The sequence below is a fragment of the Channa argus genome, chromosome 8 (genome assembly GCF_033026475.1).
Source record: "Channa argus isolate prfri chromosome 8, Channa argus male v1.0, whole genome shotgun sequence".
NCBI classification, from domain to species: Eukaryota; Metazoa; Chordata; class Actinopteri; order Anabantiformes; family Channidae; genus Channa; species Channa argus.
This window is the reverse complement of record NC_090204.1, coordinates 2,699,863-2,721,789: the sequence shown is the minus strand read 5'-3', so window position 1 is coordinate 2,721,789 and position 21,927 is coordinate 2,699,863. Positions and strand designations below refer to the sequence as shown.

General features: G+C 38.6%; 2 protein-coding genes across 3 annotated transcripts; both read left to right on the top strand.

The window, feature by feature from the left end:
• The first annotated feature begins 3,312 nt into the window (after positions 1-3,312).
• Positions 3,313-7,606, top strand: LOC137132221 (claudin-18-like). Of its 2 annotated transcripts, none has more exons than XM_067514468.1 (5): positions 3,313-3,682; positions 5,594-5,758; positions 5,847-5,985; positions 6,064-6,177; positions 6,840-7,606. In XM_067514468.1, the coding sequence occupies exons 1-5, from the start codon at positions 3,463-3,465 to the stop codon at positions 6,979-6,981; spliced, it is 780 nt and encodes a 259-aa protein (XP_067370569.1). In that variant the 5' UTR covers positions 3,313-3,462; the 3' UTR covers positions 6,982-7,606. The 2 variants fall into 2 exon arrangements, with proteins under 2 accessions (XP_067370569.1, XP_067370570.1); XM_067514469.1 differs by lacking the exon at positions 3,313-3,682 and adding an exon at positions 3,837-4,363.
• A 5,178-nt stretch (positions 7,607-12,784) lies between these two features.
• hs2st1b (heparan sulfate 2-O-sulfotransferase 1b) lies at positions 12,785-21,426 on the top strand. Its single transcript, XM_067514092.1, has 7 exons — positions 12,785-13,428; positions 14,813-15,054; positions 17,885-17,970; positions 18,336-18,474; positions 18,585-18,682; positions 19,836-19,993; positions 20,091-21,426. The coding sequence occupies exons 1-7, from the start codon at positions 13,305-13,307 to the stop codon at positions 20,315-20,317; spliced, it is 1,074 nt and encodes a 357-aa protein (XP_067370193.1). The 5' UTR covers positions 12,785-13,304; the 3' UTR covers positions 20,318-21,426.
• Positions 21,427-21,927: the final 501 nt, after the last annotated feature.

Below are 21,927 nucleotides of genomic sequence, written 5' to 3'. Positions count from 1 at the left end.
GGTCCTACCAACCTGCCCGATTTTTGTTGTTGCTCCCCCCAACCGGTCAAGGCAGATGGCCGCCCACCCTGAGCCTGGTTCTGCTGGAGGTTTTGTCCGTTAAAGGGAGTTTTTCCTCTCCACTGTTGCCTAGGGCTTGTTCAAGGGGGAATTGTTGGTTTCTCACTGTACATCTTTACAGTCTTGACTTTATTCTGTAAAGTGCCTTGAGTTGATTTTGTTGTGAATAGGCGCTATATAAATAAAGTTGAATTGAATTGATTATAGTTTGTAAGTTTACCCAAGATTAGTCTGTGTCATATCAGTTAATAAATCGTAGTTTGAAACGAAGTGTTTCAAATGTTAAATGAAAATGACACATTTTCGACTGACAATGTTTCTTTTAGCGCAGGTCAGAAACAAATTCCAACTTCACGAAATAAGGAAAATTTCACAAGTGAAGCAAAGGTACTATTCAGTGTCTTTAAAATAAGGTAAAAGCTAACACACTGACCATTACCAAAGTTTTTACATAGTGAGCAAAGCCCCAACCCAGTTTTGATTCAGTCCTTGTGTCTCACATATTCTCCTGCACATATCGGCCTCAGTCAAATTGGTTTCAGTTCACTACAATCATATCAGTGTTTACTTTTGCCACAGTGATACTGAGCACCCACCCCAGCAACAACGTCTTTTAGTATCGTTTAGAAGTCTGGCTATAACAATATTCCGTTTTTAATTTTTAAATGACGTTTCGAAAGTTTAAGATACATTTTTTTAGTTACGCTGATGAAAACAAAACCCTTTTTTGGTTACAAGCACGTTTATAGCTTTCTTTCAGGAAGGTTGTTTCTGTATAGAATATTTGTGTGGAAAATAATATATCTAATAATATACGTCTAATGTTACACTTTTGACAAACCGCAGTAACCTGCAGACAGTGGGAGAACATGTTTTATAGAGGCCAAACCTCCTCTTACCTTGTACTGTTGGAACAAGGTTTAGATACAGCTGTTATATATGTCTGATACATATTTGATCAATATTTACCATACAACGGACGTGTGGCATACTCAGTGTTTGTTATGGTGCATGGAGTGGATGCCCTCTCCCCAAAAATGCTTATTAGTATTTATATAGTAGTATCTGGCATTACAAGCAGTAGTGCATAACAGTCTTGTAGGTGGCATCTCTTACAGTGAACAAACACATTCTTTATTAATACAATGAAGTTTGTTTTCTTCTAAAAACAAACTTCTTCTTTTTGTTGTTGCATCTGAGATAGTTTTGTCTCCTCATTTATGACAGCATAGTGCAGGATAAATATCTCGGCCCAAATGACTGAGTAACCCATAAACTAACACAAGCCCACCTGCAGTCGAAGTAATTCCCACTGTGTTTTTTAAATTCACAGTTCACCTTGTGCAACCCCGATGCCCTGTGTCTAAACTAGGAGACACACAGCACAAAAGAAGCGTAATTACACAGTCTCCTGTTTGTGTAAAGGTAAAATATGTGAGCCATTCTTTTATAATAAGTCTCTGTACGCGAGTTTCCAGTAGTGAGGACGCTACAGTGGATTTAAAGGTTTCTAAAAACAAAAATTGAGAACACCTGTAACCATAGAAACGTTAGAGCCTAAAAAAGCTGGCGACAGCTGTTGCTTCAACATGCCTTGACATCGATATTATATAAATATAGAACTATTACAAATACAGGATAAAATGAAACAAAAAATTACTGATGAACTACTAAATCAAATAAACCTTTAACTAAAGTGGTTGCAGGGCCACATTTTAGTCAAAGGCTTTGAGGATTTGACTTATAACTAAACATTTGGCCGAAAACGATTTATTTTCTAAATTTTTTACAAATAAATATGTGAAAAGTGTGGTGTGCATTTGTAATCAGCCCCCTTTACTCTGATACCACTAACCAAAATCCAGTGGAACCAATTGCCTTCAGAAGTCCAACCAAGACATGGCCGTCCACCTAAACTGAAAGGCCGAGCAAGAAGAGCATTAATTAATGAAGCAGCCAAGAGGCCCATGGTTACTCTGGAGGAGCTGAAGAGATCCGCACTTCAGGTGGAGAATCTGTCCACAGGACAACTATTCCACAAATAGTGGCAAGAAGCAGCCACTGTTGAATGAAAGCCATAAGAAGTCCCCACAAGCCATGTGGGGGACACAGCAAACTGGAAGAAGGTGTGATGAGTCAGATGAGACCAAAATTTAACGTTTTGGCCTAAACGCAAAATGTTATCTGTAGCTGAAACCTGAAATTGCACATACCCCTGATAACACGTGCTTTTCTTCACAAAGGAAAGGGAAGCTGGTCAAAGTTGATGGGAAGATGGATGGAGCCAAATACAGGGCACTTTTTGAAGAAAACCTGTTGGAGCCTGCAAAAGACTTGAGACTGGGACAGAGGTTCACCTTCCAGCAGGACAACGACCCTAAACATACAGCCAGAGCTACAACGGATGGGTTTAGATCAAAGCATGTTCATGTGTTAGAATGACCCAGTCAAAGTCCGGACCTAAACCCAATTGAGACTCTGTGACAAGACTTGAAAATCGCTGTTCAAAGACGCACATTTAATTCTCTATATGTGCAAAGCTGGTAGAGACACAACCCCAAAAGACTTGCAGTCGTAATTGCAGCAAAAGGTGGTTTTACCAAGTCTTGACTCAGACGGCGCTGAATACAAATGCACGCCACACTTTCCAGGTATTTGTTTTGTAAAAGATTTTGAAAACCATTTATCATTTTCCTTTCACTTCACAACTATGTACCACTTTGTGCTGGTCTATCACATAAAATCCCAATAATATACCTTTACATTTGTGGTTGTAACGTAACAAAATGTGGAAAATTGCAGGGCACTGTACAGCAGAAAGTTATAAGCTATAAATACCTAATTCCAATGTTGTTGTGTAAAGCTTGATTCGTTAATTAGAGAGGATCTGTTCAAAGGTTCATGTGAAATACTCTGTAATTCTTTAAGCTGTACACATACTACATAGTACACATACTACACTATACACTATAAGATTCTGTAGGATTTTTGTATGTTATGATACTGTAAAACTTTCTGGGTTTGGCCAATGTTTGATGTTGGTGACAGACTGAATTATCTCTTATCTCATGTTTGTGACAAACACAATTTGCACAAATGAAACTAACGTGATTCTAGAACATGATCAGTCACAGTACCACATCATGTTCCGCCTGCACCAACCACAATTAGTGAGCTGCATTAGTCATATTTGACTGATACCCACATGCTCCACCCAAAGTCTTCTGTAGCCTACATGACTAGAGTGTGTGCAAACACACAAGGTCATTAATAAAGTCCTTTGTCACCTCACACCTGCAGGTACCATTTTCAGACACACAGCACAACACAGCACTGAGGAGCGTTCACTTTAGAAATTTCGAGTTTTTGAGTTGTTTCCACCAGCCGATCAAAGACAGCACCATGGCAGCCACACTCTGTCAGGTGATGGGCTTCATCCTGAGTTTGATAGGGGTGGCGGGAATAATTGCTTCGACGGGGATGGACCAGTGGGCCACAGAAGACCTCTTCGACAACCCCGTGACGGCCGTGTACTCGTACTCTGGCCTGTGGAATTCGTGTGTCCGCCAAAGCTCTGGCTTTACAGAGTGCCGACCTTACTTCACCATTCTGGGACTGCCAGGTATGTTTTTAGCTGTCGTCGGCAACACAGAATGAATTGGATGAGATGACTTCATAGACTTATAAGGCAAAAATGAAGGTAATTACACAATCAGCACAAGTCAGTGTAGCTTTAAAGGTTCCTATCCTGTTAACAGTTTCTAATTAGTTAAGCTGGGATTTTGGTCCGTCACCTTAAAATATATTTTAATCTGAAGACGGAAAAGAGCCTGAGAACTATTTGGCTCCTGCAAACCATTTCAAGTCTGTGTTTTCCAATAATGATAAAAGGTTAGACCACACCTTCTCCCACCAAGGGGCGGAAACTGTTTCCCCCGAAACTGGGACAAAGACTCATGAAAATTTTAAGTAAACATCTGATAAGACCCGTTCCTTGTTGAAACATACATATTGATAAGAGGGAGCACCCAGACGGCCATTTCGTGACATTGGTGGTAACTTTCTTTGAGCGGGACATCTAACATGGCTGCCTCGATGATACAGTTAATAGGATTCATGTTGTCTCTGTTGGGGCAATTTTTAATATCAGCAGCAACCGCAATGGACATGTGGAGCTTACAGGACCGATCTCTTACAGTCATAACCAATGTTTACACCTATTCCGGCTTATGGAACTCGTGTGTAGGGACAGCATACGGTGCAACACAGTGCAGGCCTTATTTTACCATACTAGGGCTGCCAGGTAAGAGAATTACACTTAACATAAAAAAAGACATTTATCAACCATTCTCCATCTGTTGGATTAAGGAGAACATTTTTCCAAAGGCCCCTTGGAAGGTATTTAAGAATATTTAGAGTTTTTAGGGCAGATTTTCTCCATTTCCTCCTCACATAAAAAATGCAGTCGACTGCAGAAAACATGGTGTCTCTCCAGAATCAAATGGAAATTTGATGAAACATCCAAAGCTTAGCTGAGCAAGCACAAGCTTTACCAGAGTGTCACACAATGTAAAGTACATTTCCACGCTCTGTACTTAACCGTTGAATGTAGTGTAGAGCAAATTGCATATAAGGTTTTAAAGGATAGAATAATACAGATACAATATCTCTAGACATTGAAAGACGGCATTTAGGTTAGTGTGTAGTCTTAGAATGTGTCTTGGTTTTTGAGCTTTTATGTCACTGCTGTGTAAAAATGCAACTGTTTTTTTTTCTTACTAACTTCCTCACTTTTCTTTTACTTTAATTGAAAGTGAATGTCATGGGTGTGGAACTCTCTAAGCCTGTTTAAAAGCATATTCACCTGTATCAGGAAAACTAATATTATTTGTCAAACAACATACAATACTTCATTTATGATTCATCCAAGGACCATTTAGCAACATCTTACAGTTGTTTACTTTTTCCTTAGCGTTGTTGTTTATGTATTTGTACATCTGAGTGTATTTGTACAGTATGTACAGTAAGCGTTTGACTATCTACACTTTATTCAGCCTTTTCTATAAAATGCTTTAAAATTCTTTAGTTGGAAACAAGTCTAATTTAAACCTCGGATGATTAATATTAATAATAATTTGATGATGTTTGACCTGCTTTCGCCAACCCCAGGGTTTCTGTTCTTGATAAAGCAAAATACTAAGGCCTGTTGTTGCTGGTTTGTCTTCTGTTGCTTTTAATTGATGGACATGTTTAATGTTTAATATTATAAAGGATTTCTAAGCAACTATTTACTAGTGTACTGCCAGAGGTGTTTAAATATTTTAACACTTTTTTGTATGTAACATTTGACCTAAAAGTAATTGAAATAAATGCAGTATTTCCCCCAGAGATGTGCTTAAAACCCTTTTTGAGTAAGTGTGCTTCCACTTGTGTGCGTACACTTACTCTACTCTTACTCTTCGACGACAGGTCCATTTTTTTAAACAGATGATGTGATGACACATGTTCTGAATTGTGCAACTCTGAATTTCAGCCCTCCTCCAAGCCGTCCGGGCCTTGATGATTGTTGGTATTGTTCTCGGAGCTATCGGTTGCCTGATCGCCATATTTGCACTCAAGTGCTTGAAAATGGGGAACATGGAGGACAACATCAAGGCAACAATGACTCTGACAGCCGGGATCATGTTTCTTCTCGCAGGTACTGAGATGCTTTGTTTGTAGTGTCTATTGAAGTTGTGGTAGTTAAGGAATTGTGCACCAATTCTATTGTTTTGTGTTACACTTAGGTGTCTGTGGCATTGCTGGGGTGTCAGCCTTTGCTAACCTGATCGTGCAAAGTTTTCAGTTCACAACATATGCCAGCGGTGGATACAGTATGTATGGAGGAGCTGGCGTAGGCGGGCTCACAGGATCTCTGACTCCAAGGTAAACACGATCCATCAATAACCTGCTTTTTTGCTAAACCAATTCCTCGATGATTTACCATTTTTATTGCGTTATTAGGTACACGTTTGGCCCAGCTCTTTTTGTGGGGTGGATTGGAGGAGCCATCTTGGTCATTGGAGGTGTCATGATGTGTCTGGCCTGCCGTGGAATGGCTTCAGATGGAAAGGAACGGTAGGTTCCACCACTGCAGAAAGCAGTCTGGCTTCCTGTGACCTTTAAGGGGATTTATTGCAAATGGAAACTTTGAGGAACTTTTCTCCTCTTATACTGTAAAGTAACAGAGATAAGCAGGCTGCTAAATAGAGCACGTCCAACTGAAACGTCTACTAAGCAAGTACTATGCAAAAATACTATAGATATTGTATGTTAACTATTGTGAAATAAAACCACTGAACATCTGAAATGTTGGCTCCTGACAGAGCTGAACAACAATACAATCCACCTCTGGATATATTTTGTTATGCCATACACCATAGGGCAGCAAACATCTTAGTTCCTTTAAAATCTAAGAGCGCATTCTCAGCAAAATGTAAATGCAACTCTTTGGGTGTGTGTGTGTGTGTGTGTTTGTGTGTGTGTCTGTGTTTTCATATATAATGCAGAGTAGCAAATGCTTACAAAGCTGCTTACAAAAAACTGCATGTCCATATCTTCCATCTTCCTTTTTTTTAACTAATATTCTGCTAAGTGAAGGACACACTGTAGCTAGATATGAAGACACTTGTCCTAACGTCAGTCTGAATGACATACAGTAATTTATTCCAGGAGCCAAATAGTTCTCAGGCTCTTTTCCGTCTTCTATTTAAAATGTATTATTTTCGGATATTCTTCAGGTACAATGCGATGGCCTACAAAGCTGCATCTCACCACACTATCTACAAGTCTGATGTGAGACCCCAGCCGGTCTACAATGATTCCTACAAGGCTCAGAGTGCAGACGGAAGGCAGCCAAATCAGAAATTTGACTATGTGTAGAATTGTTTCTTCTTTTTTATATTAGGCAATAGCCCTGTGATAATCTGATTATCTTTTTTGTTTGCCTGCTTTCATGGAAAAAGTTTTTGTTTTGTTTTGTTTGTCTGATATATGAGAACTGCTAAACATTTCGTTTTTTGAATTACATTTTTTGATAGCATGAAATAATTTCAAACAATTTTGCTTCTGTGCTTTTTGTTGTGTTTTTGTGCTAAAATAACAAGAATGATGCCTTTTTTGTCTAACACAAAATTTCCCAGCATGACATATGTGACGTATAGTGACAGAACATACAGCCGGAACTTAGCATAGTTTGTACGAATGAACTACTGTAAATGGAAATGTATATGTTGTTGCTAATTTAACCAACATCAAATGCACCGTTGACATTTATTTGCCTGATACCCATCGTACCCGTCGTACCAGGTAAATGAATGCTGTTTAGTATTAATGTAATAATATATTTATGTATTTTTCAAAATTACCCAATGTACCCGAAATGACAAAACAATAGACTAAAAACAATAAACAACAGTGTACATTAGCTTAATTGAATACAACCATATTTCTCCATGTATTTTACTGCACATGTATATATACAGTAAATAAAACAAAGTAAACCCTGCTTTGGCATGAATGTTATGTCATGTTTTATTTTTAGTCAGTTTAAATGTTTTATTAGATTTGCATTAGCATGTGTTTTATGAATATGTAAGAATATAATGAAAAGGCAATGGTTGTCTTAAATTCATCAAAAAGACAACTTCTGTCCGCTGTCCATGCGACAAATATTAATTCAATTTGTGTTTTTCTTGTCATACCAGTGATGATCAAACCATCTGGAACGAGCAGCCATGTTGATGATTGTTTTGTTGTTTATCCTATTAGTGTTATCGTTAGAAAATGTGGTGGTCATCAGTTTATCCATGGTAGTTAGCTGTTATCTGTAGCCCTCCAGCTCCATATGATAAATCAAACAGTTCACATTGTTTCATGGTAATTGATTAAGAGATGGTTCCCCTCAGACAGACACTGCATCTTTGATGTAAGACTTGTTCGTTTGTCATTGGACATTTTGGGTCCGGACCGGTCTTTGATGGCAAGACGACACAGTTTCTGTGACTCCTCTAGGATCTACCTTATTTTCCCAGGGAAGAGGCAGAAAATGATTTGGATGATTTGCATGAAATCGCATAAACAATCACAAACACACAATCAATGTATGTGATATTTACAGCCTAACATTTAATCACACATCAGAGTTATTATTAGTTTTAAAAAATGTATAAAAGTAATGTCCCTGCTCCTTTTTAAGATTTGGTGGGACACTGCAATGAAAACTCTATTATGGCCTGAGAGTTACAATGAAGGTGGACTGGATTTAAACAGACTTTACTCTGTAAATGTCCTTTTGATATTTTGTGATGCATCATAGATCATATGGAATTGAAATAATTATTACTACCTGCCCAGTTATGGGGCTAGACTTACTTTTGGTCTTTTTGGGAATTTTAATGATGAAATAGTTAATGTTATTACTTTTCATCCCTTATGTTTATGAGCCTCTTACTTTACGCATTTAAAGTATTAACTTATTTTTACTTAACAAATTGGTTAATGTGCAATGTCGTATGTACATATAGGACATATGAAGCTTCTTTTAACTCAACATCTATGGTTGTAATATAGGGGAACCCTGAGTTTGGTCCTGGCCTGAGACAGACTGGCAACCTGTCCAGCACTTAGCAGTTACAGTTGATCGATGGATGGAGTTTGGCTCTGACTTGTAATTCCAGTTTATTTTGCTGAAGTCAGACTACGTAGATTCAAACACCACAGCTTCATCCTTAAAACTCTGGCACCACCTTCTGGTTAAGACACACAGCATTGCTGTGTCGAGCAGGACTCGGGTACTTAGTTCTTGACTTTTGCCAGTGGTTTGGTAAAAATACAAATATTTGGAAAACTTGTGTGGTTTGCATCGAAGTCTCACAAATATCCTTAAATTGATACAAAGCTGCAAAGTCCTGTGAGCAGTTTTAAACGAATCACGAATGTGAGATATGTCAGATAAGGAGTTTTCGTTGCTTCCGGGTCCTTTAGCTCTTACACTATCTTCAAAAGCGATCCAGTGAGGTCTTAACAACAGCAGCAGATGAGCTGTAGTGACGCAGAATAAAAGTGGAACTGCAATTATAGTTATCATTGGGAAATGGTTCCAGCTCATACAACAACTCTATTACAAACCCTGGAGGTAGTGGAGTAATAAGGGGGTGGGGGTTAGAGGCTAGGACATGCTGCACCAAGCCCAGCCACATTAATCTCCTCAGTTAATCTCAATATACACTTTGAGAAGCACAGGAGGAGAAATAACTACATTATCGAATAGTTAGTTACCAAATAGTACTTTTCTTTGTGAGGCCAATTCCTTAATATTTGCTGTAGACTGAAAACATTTGGATTTGACATCAAAAGAATAAGAGACAAGAGATCAACATTTTTGCTTTTATTTCCAGGAATCTACATCTGGATCTGATATACAATTTAGAAGATTGTTTGAACCCACTTATTGACTGACAGGTGGGTTTTGTTTCCCTGGTGTGTCCTATGACATTGATTATTCAAACAATAAATGGCACTGAATGTATATGCTTAAAATAGATTCAAGTGAATAAGACTTAATATTTAGTTGCAAACCATTTGTTTGCAATAACTGCATTAAGCCTGTGACCCATTGACTCACATCACCAAACTTTTGTTCCACTCATTATCTTGCAGTACAATGAAGGATCTCCCAATCAATTTGGTTGCATCTTTCTATTAATTGGCAGACAAAATGTTTCCGAAGACTTCAGAGTTCATTTTGCTGCTATCATCATGTGTTACATCATCAATTAAGATTAATGAGCCCGTCCCAGAAGAAGCCAGGCAAGCCCTGACATTAACTCCACTGTGTTTCACAGATGAGCTTATATGTTTGGGATCATGAGCAGATCCTTTCTTACTCCAAATGTCAGCCATTCCATCACTTTGGTAAAGTCCTAAACTATGTCTCAGAGGTTTTGAGGCTCATCTCATCTCAGTACACCAGTAGTTTGTTTCCTCTCTCTCAGCTTCACAATTGCTTTATTTTCACCCATTGACAGCTCTCTGGTTTTCATGTTGGTTAGACCTCTATATTATAAATCCAATCTGAACAGGCAAAACCCAAATCTGAAATTAAGTGTAGACATTCAGGGCTATTTATTGTTTGAGTAAGAAATGTCATAAGACACACAAGGGCAACAAAACACACCTGTCAGTCACATTTTCTAATACTTTTGCTCACATAAAAAATGGGCGGGTTCAAACAAAAGGTGCTATCTTCTAAGTTGTTTATCAGATCCAGATGTTTCAGTCTACACCAAAAATAAAGAAATTGGCCTCACTGTTCCAATACTTTTGGAGGGGAGTGTATAATCTGATGATTGTGAATAAACATAAAATGAGATTTCCGTTCTAGGTAAACTGTTAATCACAGATTTTGGCTGCACTCTGCACTTTTGCCGAGAGCTGATCAAAAACACAATAAATATTCAATTGTTGACTAAAAGGGCTTCAGATGTCCAGACCAGTGGATTTAATTGGTGCTGTTTTTTGCATTTAAAACTTTATAGAGATATTTTGGGAGCTACGTATTAAGGTACCGAAGAGACTAAGTAACTGTAGCTATACAGTGAACTACAAAAAAGTGAGGATGATCATTCAAGTACAAGTGTGTTCATACCCACTAGGCACTGAGGAGACAACTCAGCCAAAAGAAGCATCACCTGTGTGGATGTACCTTCAAATTGTATCAAATGATGAAGTGTTGTCAAAGTGGTTTTTTTTTTTTTTTTTGTTGACAGAAAGTTTGCACGTCATTTTTGAAAATGGAATTCTTTCATTCCAAACGTGTGAATTAAAACTTGTTGTTCTGTGTATTTTATGGGGAATTAAATTATTCCATATTTTCCTTACTACGCTTTGCATGTTTAATCATTTATAATAGAACAGTGCTAAAAGGCCTTGTGTTGGGCTCAAAGATTTTCACTTTAGAAAGTTTAAAGTTACTGTTTTTGCAATGAAACTCAGCAAATACTTAAAGTACTCGACAACTCTGATGCCAGGAGAATAAAAACTACATGTAGATTTGGTCTTATTGTCTCTCTGATGATACTCTCAGTAATGATGATTTGTAAGTTGCTCAGTGGTTCTACATTGGAGACCCTATGTATGTGAATGGTATAGAACTTCTCATATCCTTCCTTTTATTGCAATACTGCATCTCTCTGCTTCTGATAAACAAATGTCACCTTAACGAGTCCTGAGGGACAAGTAGACCGTAACTTCAAACCCTGAAAAACTCCTTTTCTGCAAGAAGCAGAGAGACGAAAGATGCAAATATAATAAAAACTGAAAAAATATTAGTAACCTCTCAGCATAGTGCAGTAAGATTCAAATTTTCAAGTACATATTCAAGAGGCTATTGTATTGTATTGTTTAAAACTGGGCTACAGGGAAGCTATGATTGCAGTCCAATGTGTGATATGATTAAATAGGATTTTTTTTTTAAGTTATCACAGATTGAGTCCTCGTTTACAGTAAAAGTACAATATGTTGCGTACAAATATTTGGTCCTTCAGTTACAACCAGTCACCATCTGGGACCAACATCACCTATGTAAGTTTCCATCACTTGGACGTCAGTCAGATAACATTTGTAAAGTACCGTGGTAATAATTCCTTTTTTATTTCCTCATCCAGCACATAAATAGCTCACAGTTGCACACGGTACTCTTCTTATCTCTTGTTATTGTGGTTGTCTTTTAGAAGGCAGCAGCAGTCAGGACCTGAGATACAATACAAATAAGCAGTTAGAGAACTCATAGTTTCCTGATACATCCCCAATTCACTCATTTTCTCAACCTACTTCCCAGCTTACAGTGTATGAGGAACCAAGCTTGTTTAAAAATGTCTTTTTCTGTTCCTGTTATTGGTCATGTATTTATTTGACATTAGAGGTTTAATCAGCTGCTCCATTTTATAATGAAACATGTCACGGTGTGGTTAGTGAATCAGAGTAATGTAAATAACTGTAAGTTCCTCCAACATTATGATTAAGTTTTTCTTTAAAATGTTGCCGATTACCATTCTAATATAAGGCTTTCACTTTTCAAGGATAGAGTAGATTAACCATTACAATCAATTATCATTAAAATACTTTAAATGTGTGACTGGGGTGACAGAGGTCAAAGGCTTTGACACTTGTATAGTCTGGAATTCAAAGAACCACAGTTACGTTTATTTATCGTGTACAAAGTTGTGACCAGACAGATTTGAAGATGAATCACATGTGGGCCTACCAACATTTCATGTCTTTCTGTGTTTGATTGGAAGGAGACTTTCAACCCTGTGTCTGCAATGTAAAGTAGTGGAAGACTGAGAACATGCTCTGCATTTTAACACATACAGAGATATAAGATAAGATTAATGAGGCAGGGAACCAATGGAGCTTAGGAGACTGCTGAGAGCAGGTGATAGATCAAGAGAAATTAAAATGATTAAAGTTGAGCCAAGGCTGGAACAATTTTGGGAATGATTAATTGTTTCTTTTTTATGTTTTAGTTCATGATCGAAGTTTTTCTCGTGTGCATTAATCCGCAATTTTGTATAACGACCGGCACTCCAGTGCAGTAGGTGGCGAGGGGGTAACTTTTCTATGGCTTGGCGTTTATGTAGTAAACACGAAGAAGAAAGAGAAGCGTGTAAAATTGAAGAAGAAGAAGAAGAAGAAGAAGAAGAAGAAGGATGAGACGGGAGAGAACTTCGGCACACAGTCAGGCACATAACTGTAGCGTGACCTCGCTATTGACGATTTATTTATTATTTTTTTTGTAGTTTCTAGTCGAGTTTAGATGGGGCTCCGTTGTGTCCTTATCCTGACGACAATGTTAAAGGAAAACAAACCCGCATTAAAAATGCCGAGTGCGCATCGTCTCGAGGTCTAAAGATGATGCTACACTTACCGTTACGTGGTTTGATAATTACTTAGCAGCCAGATAGTGTTCGGCTAATGCTATGTTGGCTAACGTAGTCCTGTTGCACCGCCGTTAAATAGGCAGCTCCGATGGCGCTAAACAGCTAACATTGGCCAAAATCACACTGATTTACTTAAAGTGAATTAATACATTTTTTGGCAGGCAGACAGGCTGGTACCCCTTTGGCTAGGTTTTTCCATTAACAGTGGACTAGAGACCCTGCACTGTTGATTTATGTCCGCGGCATGAATCATCTGCTTGTTCGATGGGTGTTTTTAGGATCATGATGTCGCCCAAGATCCAGCTTTTGGCTGTTTTGGCATTTGGAGTGGCGATGCTCTTTATAGAGAACCAGATCCAGAAATTGGACGAGTCAAGAGCCAAACTCGGTAAGACTAAAACAAGGGGGGTAACTTTGTAATCTGACGCCAGATTATTACTGGGAAGTGCAGTTTCATTCTTTATATTCCTGAAGAAAATGTAAATGGCAACATGTAGCCTCACAGTTATATGATGGAATAGGTTTTTGTCCCTACATCTTCCTTAGCAGTCTTAAAATTCTCCCCAATTTCCTGAAGCTGAAGCAGTAAAGGTTTATACTGTGTACTGTAACACACATGTGAAGGCTGGTAAAGTCTACGTTTTTAGGCTTTTGGTCAAGGTCGCCATTCTTTCATGCTCAGACAGAATGAAATCAATCAGGACACATTTATGCCCAGTAAATCAGGCTTCTTGATTTATCTCATGTGCAGCCTACAGGCTTGGATGTCAGGTATCACACTGACTGCCAACTATACTAATACACTAGAATGAAGGTCTAGTCTAGAATGAACTAATATCCTGAAAACAGCCAACACAAATCAGCTAATTCTGGTTGTTTGCTTGTTTGAAGTAAACATCTGCTGCATGAAAAGTATTGTAACAGTCGCCATCTTCTAGTGTATATTTTGAAGCTTAACTCAGATGTATCAGTGCTTGCATCACTGAATTACACACTGCTATGCTATTAAAGAATGTATTACTTATGTGTTTCAGTTCCATCTGTAATATTACCAACTAGCCGCCTGCACATTTACTGTGTGGTATATTTCAGAAAATGGAAATGGCAGACGAAGCTAAGAGACCTTTTATCTGCATTCTGATGCAGTGCAGCAAACAAATGGTTGTCATACCTTTTGAGCTTTCGCTCTGCCGTGGTGTTAGAAACTGAGGGGCTGACTGGGCAGGAGGATGGTTACATTCCACAGAGCAACACACAGCCGCTCTAAGTGATGTGTACAAGGCAATTCCTGTAATAGGCTTTAATTAACATTTCAGTGGAGAAAAGAAGTGGGAGAAACACTTAATTATGCCTCCTGTCAATGTTACCATCAAAAGCCAAATTACTTGTTTCAGGGATATTGTGTTTTGATGGACTTTTTTTTTTTTTTCTCCATAAGGCACACTAACAAGTCTCGCTCACCTTCATTTTAAAACTGCTTATTTATTTACACAATGGGTGTACTTTTCTGTTTTGTTTTTTTTTAATTGTGGTATTGGTGTCCTCACATCTGCTGTGTGCACTGCCAAATGAGAAAAACAATAAGCATCAACTAACTTTGGGCTCATTGAAATCCCGGCAGCAAACAAACACAGCCTATCCTCAGTCACAGAAATTACATTTATATTGATTCAGTGTAGAGATGCTTGCCACAAACAACAACAAAAAAAACAATCAAAACTTGCTGGGTCTCACGAGGTATGTGTGTCTAATCATTATTATCATCCATTCAGAACGTACAATAGCAAGACACGAGGTGGCTGAAGTAGAGCAGCGTCATAGCAAAAGTGCTGGGCGAGAGACATCATCATCACTTGCAGAGGAAGATGACGTGGTCATCATCTACAACAGAGTGCCCAAGACTGCCAGCACGTCATTCACCAACATTGCCTACGACCTGTGTGGGAAGAATCGCTTCCACGTCCTGCACATCAACACAACCAAAAACAACCCTGTTATGTCTTTACAAGACCAGGTAAAAACATGGCACTTTGTGTATTTAAATGCAACAGACAATTTGTACTAAATGCTCAGGCAAGATAAAAGGGACGTCAAAATCCAACTAAACCAACAGAATTCTTGCCAGTAGGGGCTCCGTTAAATCACCATGTTCATGGGCAGCACTGAAGCATTCTGAACTATCACTGCATGCAAATCGAAATTCCACAGTGAATCTACTTAGGAGATTCATTTTGAGGAAAGACATTGGGCCTCTCAACACAGTGACCAAGGCTCAATTAAAGGCTTTGATGGACAGACTGAGCAAGCAGAATAGCATGTCCTTACACACTTAAACCAAACTGCAATACTGGAGCTGTACAGGGCATGAGGAAGCGTTGTGTCGCATCGCAGAAAAAGGATTGTTTAGCCTTAATGTTCGAGCAGCTACAGTCTTCCGCTGATGTATTTATTTGGTTGTAGGGGCCAGGAAGGAATGAAGGAAGGAAAACCAGGCCATATGTGCCACAGCTGCTAAATAAAACATTTCTCACAGCACTAATGAGACTACCTATTACAACAAAGACAAAAAGATGGAGGAGTCCTTTTGCTGAAATTACAGACGGCCAGTTTTAGACAGGCGTGTGTACCCTTTGATCATCACACCTGAAAATAATATAAATTCAGTTTCTGAATTAATAAAGTTCTAAATGTAAAATGTAGATTACATTTAGTCATTTAGCAGACTTCTTTCCAATGCAACTTACAAATAAGGAGCATGCATCAAAGGCAACTTTAGTGTTTTAGGGTTTAGTGTCCTGCTCAAAGACACGTTAACATGTTGCCACGAGGAGGTCTGGTTCAAATCACTTGACCCTGTGGTTGTTGGACAACTGCTGTACCGAATTAGCCATCGCCCCCATTTAATGCTACTAAAAGGAAGGAAACGCATTCAACATGTTTCTTGGAAGATTTGCAGTACCACTGAAGGTAAAACTTGTTCCTTCAGATTCAAATTTCAGAAACCAAGACACATGAAACATACTGTTATTAATGTGTCTCTCTTTCTGCACCTTGGGGGAGAAACAGGTTTCCCACTGCTTCCACTAGGCAAAGATTGTCTATATGTATGATCAAAATGCCTTTTTTCAATAAATACCCTCTTGCAGTGTGTGCACTTCATTTTCAGCTCTTTTGTGTGGTGAGACAGTAATTGCTGCTGATAGGGTTTGATCCCACATTACCACAGGAGGCCTGTGAGCCTGAGCTGTTATGCTGCTGTTAATCAGTGCAGGCTTGAGTGGTGGAGATGCTATTGTTACCTTTCCATACCTTTAGTGAAGATTTCTTGTCGGTGCAGCCTAGGACGTATAGTGTTATGTTTGGCAGCTAGTTCCAATGTAATCCTGTCTGCCTTCTTATGACAGATTTACAAACACTATACTGCAGATGACGTGAGCAAAGGTTCAGCCCAGTTAACTTTATAAAAGGAATGTTTGCTTTCTGGTAATAGCATGCAGCTTAGCCACAACTAATGAATATGTTTGCCTTTCATATTTTTACTGTCTCAAACTATGCAGGTGTGTGGTTCAGAGCACAACTATTTATAGATCTACATTTTCAAATTTGATATTCGGATTCTTTTTCAGATTTGCTAAAAGTTGCCAAGGACCAGATTCAACACTACACCACAGTTGCCACAAAGACTATATAGTCCATTGGTTTCAGACTTGCTAATCTACCATAAAAGGCAGCGATGAAGTATTTGAACCATTTAGGCCACGTTAAGAACAGGCATCACATTAAGTCTAGCATTACATTTTCTAAAAGATGTGTCACTTAACCTGGTTCACATATTCTACCGGTCATAATGAAGAGACTGTCATTCTCCATGTTGATTGAAGCTGGTCATCTACTGCACTAATCCATACTTTTCTCTTACTGCATATATTTTACTAACATGGCTTCTCTTCTATCGTGACTTTGGTTAGTCTCTTAACAATATTTCATACAGTTCAGCAGGACTACATGCACCCTCCATAAATGACCATAACATATAGTCTGGACCTCTTAGACAGAAGTTTATCAGTTTATCTTTTTTGTACTTAGGTAAACTTTTTAAAGTTGTCATTGTGGAATTTCCTTTTTCTTCTCTTTTCAACAATAGTATATTAAATTTAAATTGTGTTTACTGTCTACCGATTGTGTTGCAGCACATTTAATGTGAAATGCTAACGTAAAAACACAATATCATATGCTATATACTAGCAGTATGCGACAATGATAATATTTTCTGGCATTCACTAGATGTTCATACGCTGTGCATCACTCTCTATTGTGAACTAGGCTGTAGTCACCTTGTCAGAAAGTTCTTCCTCCAAAGTCAACGCAGAATACAACTTTTAATGAGTCCTACCGTCAAAATTATTCCCTTTGCCCCTTTTACTCCTATGACCTGCTGCAAATGTGATGCCCTTTTATTGCTGGTCAAATCAAAGCAAACCACAGTCATTTCTTTTCTTGCACCTTTCACCTTATTTTTTCATCACTTCTTCTAAAACAAAACACCCCACACCCTTTTTATTCATTTAGGAATTTTAAGTATTGTCTACCTTTGGCCTTTTTGACTTTATGTCATAAATGTGTGTGTGTGTGTGTGTGTGTGTGTTTTGTTTCCCCTCCCATAAACGTTTATTGTCAAATCTGTGCAGGACAACTACATCCTTTTAATATGCATGAAAATAGTCCTTTCTTATAAAAAGAAATGGCATCATTTTTTTTTTTTTCCATCTTTTGTCCAAGTGTCTTTTCATCTACTAGAGTTTACCTGCTGGTCTGTAATCAGTTTTCTTAATCTTCGTCTACAGGTGCGCTTTGTCAGGAATGTCACCTCATGGAGAGAGATGAAGCCTGGCTTCTACCACGGCCATGTGGCCTATCTGGACTTCTCAAAGTAAGGCCATTTATCTCCTTTTAATACCAGTAATATCCAGATTAGTTACAAACAGTTAGCAAAGCAGATAAATGGAGGCCATGTATTGATTGCTACTGTGTGATCTACTGTTGATTAATAGCATTGTTGTCCTTATCTCCCCTGACACTATCATTTCAGTGATCGCAGGTAATTATCCTAATGATTTTTCACAGAGAGGGATTGTGTTAACTTTCAGGCACAGTCCTTTCTGATGCCGCTGCTTTTTCACTGATGGAAAAGCAGATTCTATTTTAAAGCCAATCTGTCCATAGTCTGAGGTCTATTGGATTCTTCATCGAGTGTCGGTGTAGTGCAAGTTTAAAACACGCTGACTCTTTGTTCAGATATAGTGTGAATAGTAAGCCGTTGTACATCAATGTGGTGCGAGACCCCATAGAGCGCCTGGTGTCATACTACTACTTTCTACGCTTTGGAGATGACTACAGACCTGGCCTTCGACGAAGGAAACAAGGGGACAAAAAGGTGTTTCGTCAGAGCTTATCAGTCTTACTCAATAACTAATTGATAGACCCCTGGGTCTTTTGGTGATCTGCACATTTATTTATCAGTGTAAGTGTGTGTGTTTCTTTCAGACCTTTGATGAGTGTGTCTCTTCAGGGGGATCTGACTGTGCCCCTGAGAAGCTCTGGCTGCAGGTACCTTTCTTCTGTGGCCATCATTCAGAGTGCTGGTAAGTGGGTTACACCTGCTTCTTCAAAAGCAGTATACAGTCCCAAAAGTATTCACTAATATGTCTTGCCTAGATGGTACATAGCATGTGCGATATTGTGCCATCGAGCTGCAGTCTGCTACTCTGTACATACGTTTGTTCTCAAAAGGTAATTTGTTGGGTTTTCGCTGTTAATCTGTATAGTCTTTATTACACTACTCACAAAAAGTTAGGGATGTTCGACTTTCAGTAAAAATTTCACAATGCACTATAAGCTTTACAGGTGAACTTATTTTTGAATGAACATTTCCAACTGTTCAATGTTTCAGTACTTATTGCACAACATGCTGTTCTCTAACAAGGTGATCCTGCAGGCAGGTCTACTGTAACGCGCTCCTCATCGGGATGCCTTGCAGGACCCTTCAAAATCTCTTATACTTACAAAATCCTGTTGAAAAATTAGGAAATATGAGCACATCACCGCCATCCTCCACACACTCCACTGGCTCCCTATTCACCTTCGTACAGAGTACAAACTCCTCCTTCACACTCATCTCTGTCTGTACGGTGATGTTCACATTTTGACATCATAAGACTTTTTGTTTTCTACTTAAATGCCCTACATCCATAATATAATACCACTTTTTGCAATTTCTTTTACTTTTTAAAGTTTTACCTGGAAGTTGAATATCTCTAACTTTTTGTGAGTACTGTGTGTAAAGTGTCTTGAGATTAATTTATTTATAAATAAAGTGGATTTGAACAACTCCCAAGATATACAGAAAAACAGTGGAGCACGTGGTCTGATTGGATCTGGCATAATTTTGAGCACACGTTCGCAAAATAATCAGGGAAGACATGCTAACTTTCATGTTAGCTACAACCGCTATAGTGCAGAACTGTCAAAACCGATTGAGACACATTTCACACAGTATAGTTGCTTTTAGTTCAATTTTGTTTTAAAGTTTCTATTTGTGGGATACTTTAAGGAAACTGCTATCTCACTAGTGTACTGAAAATTTGTAAACGGACATTTACCTCAGATATACATAGAGAAACAGTATTGCAATATATAACAATACAGCACATTGAATCACATAGCGTGATACATATTGTAACACGAGATTCTAATATGAAACTCTGATTGTCTTCTTACTTACTGTTTTGTGTGCAGGAATGCAGGCAGTAGATGGGCCTTGGAACAAGCCAAGTACAACCTTGTAAATGAATATTTGTTAGTTGGAGTAACTGAGGAGCTAGAGGACTTCGTCCGGATCCTGGAGGCAGCACTCCCACGCTTCTTCAAGGGAGCTACAGAGCTCATCAGGACAGGTACCAAAACGAACCACGTAACTCTCCTGTCGATCGGTTTTAAATCTGTGTTCCAGACTGACGCTCAACATCACTTAACAGATTTGTGTAATTCCAGGAAAGAAGTCCCACCTGCGCAAGACCACTGAGAAGAAACCCCCAACCAAAGAGACAATCGCCAAGCTGCAGCAGTCAGACATCTGGAAAATGGAAAACGAGTTTTACGAGTTTGCCCTCGAACAGTTTCAGTTTGTTCGTGCCCATGCTGTCAGGGAAAAGGACGGAGAACTTTATGTCCTGGCTCAGGGCTTCTTCTATGAAAAGATCTACCCCAAAGTGAACTAACAGTTCATGCACAAAAACTATTAGAAGTCGTATACACTGAGGGAATTTGTTGAATGCTGGACTTACTGTTCCTGTACTTTAGCTTTTCCTGGGATTCAAACTTTTGCTGTGGAACAGTACAGAAAGGCCTGTTGAAATGAGACAGTGGCATTTCTGCAAGGAAAACAATTTTATCGATGGTGCAGCTAATAATGTTACCTGACATGGAAATAAAATTATGGATAATGAATGTATCCATTAATTTATGGTGCGCCAGTACTTGTTTACAAATGACAGGAAATGAAGCTAACTGGGTGGCGGGCTAAATTTTTACCCTTTGTACTGACATGCAGTAAATGTGTTTTGGACCAAATGGTAGCCACAGAAAATCAGCTGCACCATTGCGTACTTTGGTGCATGATTAGTAATTTTCTTTTGTAAACCAACTGAGACTGTGTTTTTGTTTTAACACATCATACTAGTATTTAATCACTGAAAGAGTGATGTGCATTTGTGCTATAATAAGAAAGGTAGTAGTATTTGAACACGAAGAGTACAGGGTTTCACCAGAGCTTCGGCCTGGGCACAGGGTTAATTCCGGGGGAAAGAGGTAGAAGTGATAGTGCCTTTATAACCACATACAGAATACTTATGTTTTAATTTTCCTTTTGATTCCAATCATGTTTTCTCTTTACTTGATGCATTCCTGTGAAATGAATTTCCTGTTTCTGTTCCCGTTTTTACACCTAGCCCATAACATCCCAAACATAAATACGTCACCACAAATGTGTTCGCTCTCACTTTTATCTGCTAAGAGCTGTTGATTTTATCCGTCAGCTACTTATAATGGCACCACTGAATCCTGAGTTAGCTTTGTTTTTGAAAGAAATGCTTCACAATTTTCACTATTTCACTCCGTACGCTAAGAGTCCATCTAGATTTTAATACGCTGGATCAAGCTTCAGAGTCCATGGATCCTACATTTCCTACAGCGCCACCTGATCGTATCTTTGGACGTTGACATCTTAAGATTTCTGTTAAGCACGAATGTTATTATTCATGTCTAAACATGGGGGAACCTTGGCTCAAGAATGTGACATTTATAATAAACATCATACCATATGTTCTTCCATCAGTGAGTTTGCAAAGTTCATTTCACCAAAAGCTTTGGAAACATATCTGACTTGTGTATAGCAGGCCTGTGTGCTTGTGATACGTCAGTTTAACGGCTTTCACTGCCATTATGTTAGACAATGTGTTTAACCCCCTGCTGGCATCTCTGAGAGTTCGTCATTAAGCACAGTTGTAGTTTAAGCTAAATATTCATGTCACTGTGTTACGGTGATGTCTTCACTTTGACATAGTTAACATGCTAATACTGCGCCGGTATAGTTACAGTTACCATCTTAAAGGGCGACTTCACTGATCTTTCAACTTGTTTTGAATGTTGTTTGCGGTGTCAAATTTTTAGTTTTTTAGTTCATGTTGCTTTTTGCTCAAATCACGGAGGTTGTGTTGCTTCACCTACTCCTCCAGATGATGAAAACCATTCTCCGTTATGATGTCTAGATGATGATGATATCAAGTTTTTCAGATGACGCAGCAAGTTGGAGGGACATTTAAAAGCATAA

Coding starts and splice junctions, on each gene's coding strand:
- LOC137132221 (XM_067514468.1), top strand. CDS start 3,463: ATGGCAGCCACACTCTGTCAGGTGATGGGCTTCATCCTGAGTTTGATA. Junction 3,683..5,593: donor CACCATTCTGGGACTGCCAG/GTATGTTTTTAG, acceptor TCTGAATTTCAG/CCCTCCTCCAAGCCGTCCGG. Junction 5,986..6,063: donor ACAGGATCTCTGACTCCAAG/GTAAACACGATC, acceptor TTGCGTTATTAG/GTACACGTTTGGCCCAGCTC.
- hs2st1b (XM_067514092.1), top strand. CDS start 13,305: ATGGGTGTTTTTAGGATCATGATGTCGCCCAAGATCCAGCTTTTGGCT. Junction 18,683..19,835: donor GGCCATCATTCAGAGTGCTG/GTAAGTGGGTTA, acceptor TTTTGTGTGCAG/GAATGCAGGCAGTAGATGGG. Junction 19,994..20,090: donor TACAGAGCTCATCAGGACAG/GTACCAAAACGA, acceptor GTGTAATTCCAG/GAAAGAAGTCCCACCTGCGC.